This window comes from Parasteatoda tepidariorum, chromosome 5, assembly GCF_043381705.1.
Source record: "Parasteatoda tepidariorum isolate YZ-2023 chromosome 5, CAS_Ptep_4.0, whole genome shotgun sequence".
Lineage (NCBI taxonomy): Eukaryota > Metazoa > Arthropoda > Arachnida > Araneae > Theridiidae > Parasteatoda > Parasteatoda tepidariorum.
The window spans coordinates 4,951,568-4,962,337 of NC_092208.1; the positions used below are offsets into that span (position 1 = coordinate 4,951,568).

The 10,770-nt window shown below is 28.0% G+C and overlaps 1 protein-coding gene across 1 annotated transcript in view; it reads left to right on the forward strand.

Annotated features, from left to right (window-relative positions):
- Nucleotides 1–10,770, forward strand: part of LOC107440939 (reversion-inducing cysteine-rich protein with Kazal motifs) — a gene marked incomplete in the record, with an annotated part of 83,779 nt that overhangs the window by 34,554 nt on the left and 38,455 nt on the right. Inside the window, 1 exon segment of the mRNA XM_071180939.1 lies at nt 6,439–6,475. Coding sequence (XP_071037040.1) covers nt 6,439–6,475 — 37 coding nt within the window.

Here is a 10,770-nt window from a genome sequence, read left to right on the forward strand (position 1 = left end):
CTCTATAACCTACAAAAATAACGTTTATTTTCTTTGTATTCTGTTACATTACGAAGGGAGAAGACACTACATTCATAATTGAGTTTATAAAATATTACNTACAAAAATGACGTTTATTTTCATTTCTCTATAACCTACAAAAATGACGTTTATTTTCATTTCTCTATAACCTACAAAAATGACGTTTATTTTCATTTCTCTATAACCTACAAAAATGACGTTTATTTTCATTTCTCTATAACCTACAAAAATGACGTTTATTTTCATTTCTCTATAATCTACAAAAATGACGTTTATTTTCATTTCTCTATAACCTACAAAAATGACGTTTATTATTTCTGTATTCTGTTACATTACGAAGGGAGAAGACACTTTCAGAGAAATCTAAAAAGACTTTAAGAAGGAAATATTTTTTTCCTGCTTTCACTGAATCATTAATGACCTAAACTACATTATTCAGCTCTTTTAAAAAGCTTTGTTGTTATTACAGAGATGCCAACTTGCTCCGGACAGCAAATATATATTTTAAAGTGGTAGATTATCAATTGTTATTCTTGGTTTCATAAATTCGATTTAGTAGATTTTTGTCTACCACTATTTCTAAATAATTCGTAGGATTGTATAATTCACTACTTTGCAGTTTTTATGTCGTGCTTACCTTTTTAAAAAGCAAGCAAAAATAGTGAAATATTTGTAAAATTTACTTTGAAGTTATTTACCGTTTTTGGCGTGTCCGAGGCAGTTGGCATCTCTGTTATTAATGACGCTAAGTGTCCAGGCAGACCTAAAAGTAGAAGAACATAGAAGTAAATAACTATAAAATCATAAAATGTCACTTTCCACGCACTGAAATACCAAGAAATAAGGTTCAATAACAATGTAAACTGCATAATGTTTGTAAACTACGCTACTCTCTAATTAGAGTTACTTAATGAATATTTAAAATAGAAAAAAAACTAATCAGAAAATTATACTTTTTTTCTCGAAATCGTCGTAGAATCCCCAATAAATAATACGTCATTATGTGGGGTCATAGTAACAGGTAGCAGAAAATATTCTCAAAATGCTGACAAGAACAGATCTTCTAAAAATCAAAAATTTTCATTTTTATTAATTCATTTTAGTTTCATGGGGGAGAAAAAATGGTAATTATTTAATAAAAAGTAACCAAAAATTATATTATACTTGTTTTTGTAACTAACTCAACAATTACAGTTGCTAAGGAGTACGAATAATATGAGATCTAATACGAGACGACTGAATTGAGTGATCATATTATGATGCCTTGAAGTTCTGAAGTAACCACCCAGTGGCGTACGCAAGGGAGGGGTTTAGGTGTTTGAACACCCCCCTTGAGCTCAGACAAAATGGCAAAAATAAACATTTTAGTAGAAATTATGCGGGTATTATTTTTTAAGACTATATATATTTATTTGCCTTATGCCTACATTTTTATCTCACGGCATTTCTCAGAATACTGAAAAAAACATTTACTATAATAGGGTTGTACTTTTGAAACCAAATTCACGTGATACTGTTATGGACTGGTTCCTTTCTGTTCTGCCAGTCGCGATAGTTTTCGAGACTGGCTGTCATTCGCGAGGTCTTTACGCGATGATTCTGGAATCTTAGACGTTCTGTCGTCTTTGAGACAATTCGAGAATTTTGGAGATGCGGGGGAAAATTATACAAAAGGGGGAACGGAGTACAATGTAAGTTTTTCTGTTGTACAGAAATGTAATACTTCCGTTGAGGAAAACGTTTCTAGCATAACGAAATCTGATGAATGTGAAGGTGGCCCTCAAAATGTTACTTCCCACCCATATGACATTGGACTTTTTTCAGAAGATATTACATGCGAGAAGATATTANAGCTAACCAAATTGGAAACTAACATAAAATCTCTGTGCAGCAAGCATCAAGCGCAAGGATCTCTCTAAATTAAAATATTAAATTATTATAGAAAAATCTTTATGAAAATTAGTTCGAATTTGAATTTTGGTTTTTCATTATAAGTTTCATTATAAGTCGAAATTTTACTTACTATGTTTCGTCAACAATTTCCTAGAGATTTCTCACTGAAACCTATCATTTAAATTTCTTATGTGAACAATTCAATTTTTTAATATTAAAAATTATGTGTATGTCACATGGGGGGGGGGAGGCATAAGAATTTAAAAAGGCTTGAGTGGGGCATGGCACAAAAAAGGTTGGGAAACACTGCTCTATATCCTACAAAAATGACGTTTATTTTCATTTCTCTATAACAGTGGTTTCCAACTGTTTGCTCGGGGGCCGCATCCGGCCAGCGAAGCCTTTTTTCGTGGCCCGCGAACTAAAATATATTAGTCGTCATTTTTTTGCGGACAATTTTCGTAAAAAATCTATATGGGTTTAAAATACTTATCTCATTAATAAAAACCTAATTTCTTCCTTTCTGTAAAATTTATCATACCAACAGTGCAAAAAGTATTATTTCTCATGTTTTGCATCCAAGAAAATATTTATTGAAATACAAAAATAATCTTGTATGCTGCTCTTTTTTATTTCATTTTTTTTTTGTATTTTGTGAATATAATTTAGCATGCGTGTATCAGAAATTTTCTCGAAGAAATTCACCGATTTAACCTTCTGAAACTATTTATTTTGGATGAAAATATTTACACACACATTTGTAAATTTTAAATTTAAAATGTAAATATCTATTCTCTGGTGGTTGCAGCAGACAAACCTCACTTTTGTCATTGAACATTTTGTGCGCTACTATGCAAGTATTAATACCAACCTTTTTAAAGTTTTCTATCTTAACAATTAGATATCTGTTGCACATTAATTGTTTAATACATGGGTGCACATTAAAGTTATTGTAGCCCGATTTTTTTAAATAAGCAATTAAATATTTTTAAAAACCAAGTTCTTATTATAATTTGTAATTCAATACTTTTGTTTTGTACAACTTGGTAAAAATCTGACAGTAATATTTAATGTTCCTTCAAACATAAAAGAGTCCTACATAAAATTTTGATAAAGTTGCGGCCCCCCCATTTGATTTGTGTTTTTTATTGTGGGCCCCGGCCTCATGTAAATTGGAAACCCCTGTTCTATAACCTACAAAAATAACGTTTATTATTTTTGTATTCTGTTACATTACGAAGGGAGAAGACACTTTCAGAGAAAAAGATTTTAAGAAGGAAATATTTTTTCCTGCTTTCACTGAATCATTAATGACCTAAACTACATTATTCAGCTCTTTTAAAAAGCTTTGTTGTTATTAATGACGCTAAGTGTCCAGGCAGACCTAAAAGTGGAAGAACATAGAAGTAAATAACTATAAAATTATAAAATGTCACTTTCCAAGCACTGAAATACCAAGAAATAGGGTTTAATAACAATGTAAACTGCATAATGTTTGTAAACTACGCTACTCTCTAACTAGAGTAACTTAATGAATATTTAAAATAGAAAAAAAACTATTCAGAAAATTATACTTTTTTTCTCGAAATCGTCGTAGAATCCCCAATAATACGTCATTATGTGGGGTCACAGTAACAGGTAGCAGAAAATATTCTCAAAATGCTGACAAGAACAGATCTTCTAAAAATCAAGAATTTTCATTTTTATTAATTAATTCATTAAATTTAATTAATTCATTTTAGTTTCATGGGGGAGAAAAATTTGTAATTATTTAATAAAAAGTAACCAAAAATTATATTACTTGTTTTTGTAACCAACTAAACAATTACAATTGTTAAGGAGTACGTATAATATGAGATCTAATACGAGACGACTGAATTGAGTGATCATATTATGATACCTTGAAGTTCTGAAATAAACCACCTCTCCTCCTCTTGTAAAAATGTCTTCCAATCAAATTTGTAGACAGCTGAATAAAGGAGACAGATAAATTGTATTAATTTTTCTGAAGAAACACCTGTTTTGTGCAGTTAATGGACTATTCAGTTGAAACAGTAAATTGTTTCTTTAATAACTAAATATCACCAATTACTCCAACGCAAGTAGTTTTAGTATTTATTTTTTCCTCCGAAGGACCATATATATTTTTTTTTTCATCTGAAATTCGCAGAGCGCATCCCCTCTTTTAAGTGTTCAGTTAACCTTGACTACAGCGGTCAAAAGAAGCCAACGTTCCCACCTATGAAAAGCCATTGTATTGAATATGGCGACAATTCTCGGTAGCCCATCCGTAATTTTTCCGATAAGGATCTGCCTTCACACGATGTCTGAATATCAATATAAATTCAAAACAGAAATTTCCCCTCCGCGCCAACAATGCCATTGAATCTGTCAGTTCCATCGCCAAATCATTGCGTTTCGAAAACGCTTGTGTTTCGATATCGAAAGAAATAATAGAATAATTATTTCAAATACTAATGCTGATTTCAGAGATTGCAAAGTTCTTGAAAAGATTGATATAGAATTTCTGAACAATAATTATTTCTAGAACACATTGACCCCCCCCCCCAAAAAAATATATAGGGGTAGCCGCAATCTGAGAAATTGGGTCCCCATAATAGCTTGGTCAGGAGAACGATTCAAAGTTTGGACCCTTTAATGTTGATTTTATTTTTTGCATATTTCGCCATATCTCGAGACCTTGCGTAGCGAATTAGAACATTTTTGCACACAGTTATAAAATTCGTTTATCCAAAGATAATTCCATGCAAAATGTAAATTTTAGTATTATATATTATTTATTAAATATTATTTATCATATATTATTTATTATTATTATTCATTATATATTATTTATTATTATTTATTATATACTATTTATTACATATTATTATATTATATTTAGAATTTTTTTAAATATTAATGGAAAAAATTTTGAACAGTAAGGTATATAATTTTTTACATTATTTTAAAGTATGGAATTTTACACGGTAAAATACAAAATTTGAGCGAAATCGGTTGAAAAGTCCCTGAGAAATCGAATTTTACATATCTGACTTTTTTTGAAAATTCAATTTCTCAGGAACTATTCGACCGATTTTGCCCGAATTTCATATTTGATATGTAAGATTATATTCTTTAAAATGATGAAAAAAATTATATAACTTACTATTCAAATTTTTTTCGACCATTCTTAGATTAAATAATAAAAAAATAATAATTATTTACTAAAAGTTATTTTTTTTACATGGAATTATCTTTGGATAAACGAATTTATAATTGTTTAATCCTAATTGTAGTAGCAATCCTAATTATTGCAATATGCTGATTTTTGCTGGCAGTTCAGTCTTAATTGTAGCAACATGTTGATTTTTGCTGGCAGTTCAGTCTTAATTGTAGCAACATGCTGATTTCTGCTGGCTCTTCAGTCTTAATTGTAGCAACATGTTGATTTTTGCTGGCAGTTCACTCTTAATTGTAGCAACATGTTGATTTTTGCTGGCAGTTCAGTCTTAATTGTTGCAATATGCTGATTTTTACTGGCAGTTCAGTCTTAATTGTAGCAACATGTTGATTTTTGCTGGCAGTTCAATCTTAATTGTAGCAATATGCTGATTTTTGCTGGCAGTTCAGTCTTAATTGTTGCAATATGCTGATTTTTGCTGGCAGTTCAGTCTTAATTGTAGCAACATGTTGATTTTTGCTGGCAGTTCAGTTTTAATTGTAGGAACATGTTGATTTTTGCTAGCAGTTCAGTCTTAATTGTAGCAACGTGTTGATTTTTGCTGGCAGTTCAGTCTTAATTGTAGCAACATGCTGATTTTTGCTGGCAGTTCAGTCTTAATTGTTGCAACATGCTGATTTTTGCTAGCAGTTCAGTCTTAATTGTAGCAACGTGTTGATTTTTGCTGGCAGTTCAGTCTTAATTGTTGCAATATGCTGATTTTTGCTGGCAATTCAGTCTTAATTGTAGCAACATGGTGATTTTTGCTGGCAATTCATTGGAAACCAGAGTAAGAGAATAATTGAAATCATTTTGTGTATTAAATATATCACATGTGGGATACATTTGCCACTACTTTTTTACTTGTTTCTTCTCCTTTAGATCTTTTTCTAAGTAAATGTAATGAAGTAAATTTGAAACCAAATTTTAAAACTGTTTTCATGCAAAATATATTATTCTTTATTTTTGATCATTCCGCTTACCTTAACATAGATTTATTCTAGATTACTCTAGAACAAATTCTAATAGAACGACTACAAGTTAAAGAAGTAAAGCATAATTTCATATAAAACTTTCACAATACTAATCTTATTCAAAAGATTTTTTTTTAAAAAATAACAAACTTTATTTTAATCTGATTTGCATAAACTAAAGAATAAAGAACGAAGTTACAAACTGGTAAAGATTGGCAAATCAGCGTTTATTCATATGGTTTATGAATATTCTTTATAATAGCCTCATTCTTTATAATAGTTAATGAGTTCAATATAGGTAATAATCCTTTTTTTTTTCTTCCACAGGTGCCTTTCTGGTCATGCATTAATGAAACTTTGACAGGTATTTATTTTTAATCCAACATTTTAATGAGTCATTTAACGATATTCATTTCAAACGACGGAATTCATTATTATTATTTAAAAATAAAAATCAGCAAAAAAGTTTTGATCACCTTATTACAATCACTGGATACCCATTGGTCAAATGCTTTTTCCTTCTGGATTGACTCCGATAAACGCCACAACATTTCAAATCATGGGTTGCATAAACTATCTCCATTGATGTTTGTCGCCGGATTGTTTATCATATCCTGCCTGTGTACGCGTTTCAAGACGTCGCAAAAATACTTTTCCTTCTTTGGCATTCATATATTTATTGAAATCAACGTCAAGACAGTCATAATACGAAAATGATTAAAAAGAATATAAAAATACTTTAAATGATTATTATGTAAACACATTAAAAATACCTGCTAGTGAAAAGAAAAAAGAAAACAGCAGTGGTCGCCATAGCAACGCATGCGCACTGTTTAGTGTTGCTCTTGAACACAGTTGAAAAGTGTGTTGATGCCATTAAATCCAAAACAAGACCTTTTTTGCCAATGGGTAATGAGTTCGAACACGCTTTGAAACCGCAAATTTTTACAAAAATCCTCTTGTTCATCATTATCTGTAAATGTAAGTCTCAAAATTTTACGTATTTTTTTTATTATTTTTTTTTTTTTTTATTATTATTATTATTATTATATCGAAACTTACTTCTAGAAACCCCTTTACATCTACGATCTCCGGAAAGTCAATACTTTAGATCAGATCTCGTTCATTTCAACTCATTCAATATCCCATCCTATATGCTTTTTTTTAAAAAAAAATATTATTAAATAGTCTATATCATTTTTCAACCATGAGTGTTCAACTGTGAGTGACGAAAAAGAAAAAGTTTACACTTTAGTTAAAAAATCTAGAGAAAATATGGAAAATAGTAAAAACTAATGAAATGTTTAAAATAATAAAATACTTTTAAAAAATATTTAAAGAAAAATTATTTTAAAAAAATATTAAAAAGCAAAACAAAATAATGAAAAGATATAATATCTTCATCAGCTCACACGATTATATCCACAAGAAAAGTGCTTCCTAATATTACATCAATATAGCGAAAGCAAAATATATCAATACAATAGTGTGAGGAGCACTCAAAAAAATTGAAACGAAAATAGAAGACATTAAGTAAAAATTATACTCAATACTCATAATAACATATCAAGCCGAAAACAGAAAATGCAGAACAAAACACAAAACGAAATCTATAAAGCGACTTGCGAATTCAAACGAAGTTACACGTACCGGAATCTTACATGAATGATTTAAAATATTTTCGTAGATATTAAGATTGCCAGATTACAAAATATGAAAACAGAAGAGCAAATTGAGTTAGGAATGCAAATAGAGGATTCTTTTATGCCGCGTGCCTACTGCAGTACTGATGCTCGTTTGATTTGTTAGTTACCTTCGATTGGCCAGAAAATGGTTGTGCGTAAGGTAATAATATTAAACTGGAAAATTCAAAGTTTATAATTATTAAAGTTGATATTTAATTATACAATTTTAATGATTTAAAAAAAAAATTATTTAAAAGAAAGAGTGAGAGAAACATAATTTGTACTTTTTTCATAGATTTTTAGCCGTGGATTTGCCGGAATTGGATTTGCGCATGGTAAAAATATAAATTAACAAAGAAGTTTTAAGTAAATTTATTAATAATAACATACAACTAATTTTATGAAGTTTTGATTTAAAAAAAAGAGTTTGTCTATCTGTTTTATGGATAAATAATTATTCTTTTAATTCTATTCATTTGGTTAAAAATGGTATTTAGATAAATGTTTTTGGAAACATTAGTATTTCAAATAATTAATTTATTTATATGAAAATTAATGTAATTTCTTTATCGTATAAAAGAACAAAGCAGATATTTTCCTCTTTTTAATACCCAAATCCAGAAAATTAAAATTAATGTTATTATCATGATAACGAAGAAAGATTAATTCCTCGGGGTAAATATTATTTAACAAAACTGTAAAATCTTGAAAATTAAAATTCATAAATGTGAAAACAAATTTAATATTAAGAGTACATTTTTTTTCAAGCATATTAAGAGTATAATTTTTTTTATTTTTTCAATGAAACAAGCTTACAAACAAAACAAAAAACAAATTAAAAAACGTTAAGAATAGTTTGACTAATCAATTAATTAACAAATTTGCAAGAAAGAAGATACGGTCAGTTTATAGCTTGCAGGTAAAATTAATAAAATTGGTAAAAAATATATAGGAATTTAAAAATTAGTGCTGCCATCTATATTTGAGCGAACGTACAAATTATTTATTCAACATAAGAAATTTAACTAAATAAATAATATAAAGGATTTAAATTATAATAAAGTAAAAATATTATTTGCTTGAACCATTAAAAAAACTGGAAAATATTTAATTTAAAAGAATCAAAATTTTATTTAATACCTAAAATAAAATAAAACATAAATTTTTGTAATTTGTTGGACTTACATACAAACAAAGAAAAATCCATGTTGGTGTTTTCTCTAAGAAAGTAAACTTTTATTTAGAAAAAAAAAGAGAGAGAGAGAAAGAAACATGAATTGCCTGTTTTGTACATTTTATCTAGCTTCGTAATCATGATGATAATATTAATACTATTTTTTTAGATTTGGGTATTATAAAAGAAGAAAATATCTGCTCTGTTGATTTATACGATAAAAGAAATGATTTTAATTTTAATAAAAGTAAACTTATTACTTGGAATTCTAATGTTTCTAAAAACATTTATTTAAATACCATTTTTAATCAAATGAAAAGAATTAAAGGAATATGTAATAATGTTTATTTATCCAAAAAACAATTAGACTAACTCTTTCAAAATTTGATTAAAAAAAACCATTAGATTCCCAAGTTAAGTAATTATAAAAATATTCTATATAAAATCAGTTAATTGTATGTTATTAAAAATAAATTTATTGAAAACTTCTTTGTTAATTTATATTATTTTTACCTTGCGTTAATCCATTTCGCACAATTCCGTGGCTAAAAATATGTGCGAAACTGGGAATTTATATTTCTTTCTCTTTCTTTCTCTCTCTCTCTCTCTCTCTCTTTTTTTTAAATAAAAGTTAATTTTCTAAAGTCATTAAAATTGTATAATTAAATATCAAAATTGTTATTTATTAACTTCTTTAAATTATCCAGTATAATATTACCTTGCTCACACCCATTTTCGGGCCAATCTTTGGTAACTAACAAATCAAACTCTCTTCAGTACTGCAGTAAGAACACGATATAAAACAAAATCCCTTTATTTACACTTTTACCTCAATTTGAAATTCTGTTTTTATATTTTGTAATTTAATTTTAACTCTGAACAGAAACAAGAAATTAAAAAAAATAAAAGAAAAATTTTTATTAGCACTGTTGATCAGGCTAGTAGTAATTTTGCTATTATTTGAAAACTTTTTTTGACAAACAACTTCTTTCTAATGAACTTAACAGCAGTATCACTTATAAAAGAAGCTCAACACCAGCAGTGATATTATTATTAATAAAATTAATGCTATCTGTAAAAGACTTAAAACTAAACCTAATAATATTAACAATTTTCCTTTTCTTTTTGATAAACTGATATTCCATTACCTTTCTGCCCCCCCCCCCAACTAAATTCAGCTTTATTGCTAGTGCCGTAAATAGTAACATGAAAAAAATGGGCATTTACTTTGAAAATATTCTTAAAAAAGTACACAATAAAATTAGTAAGTATGCAAAAAATAATAACTACCTAAGTTGATGGAAACTTAAAAATAGTATACAGTTTTTAAGAAGACTAACATTTTTAATTAATCTCGATTCTCTGTTTTATACTGTTTTAATTTTAATAACTTATAGACTTCCCTCAAAACTAATAAAATTCTTGATAACCAATATATGCAATATATTTCTCCAAGGACATACATGGATTGGTTAAATAACCTGTTCATCTTCCTGCAAATTCCTTCTTCCTCAGGTTTATGAATGATCTTTTCATTATTAATTTTTGACGATTTTGAAATTTTAGTTATCCAAGTAACAAATTTATCCAAGTGAACTAATTCTTAAGAAAACTAATATTTGCAAATTTTCTAGATTTAACTCTTATTATTGTAAATGAAGATGGGAAAATTGCATTTAAACTTTATGATGAAAGAAATGATTTTAACTTTCCAATTAAAAAAAGCATAGATTTTATCCTTAGCCAGTAAGGTTTTTTTTTTTCAATATTATTTCAGGTTTTGCTGGAATATATATATAT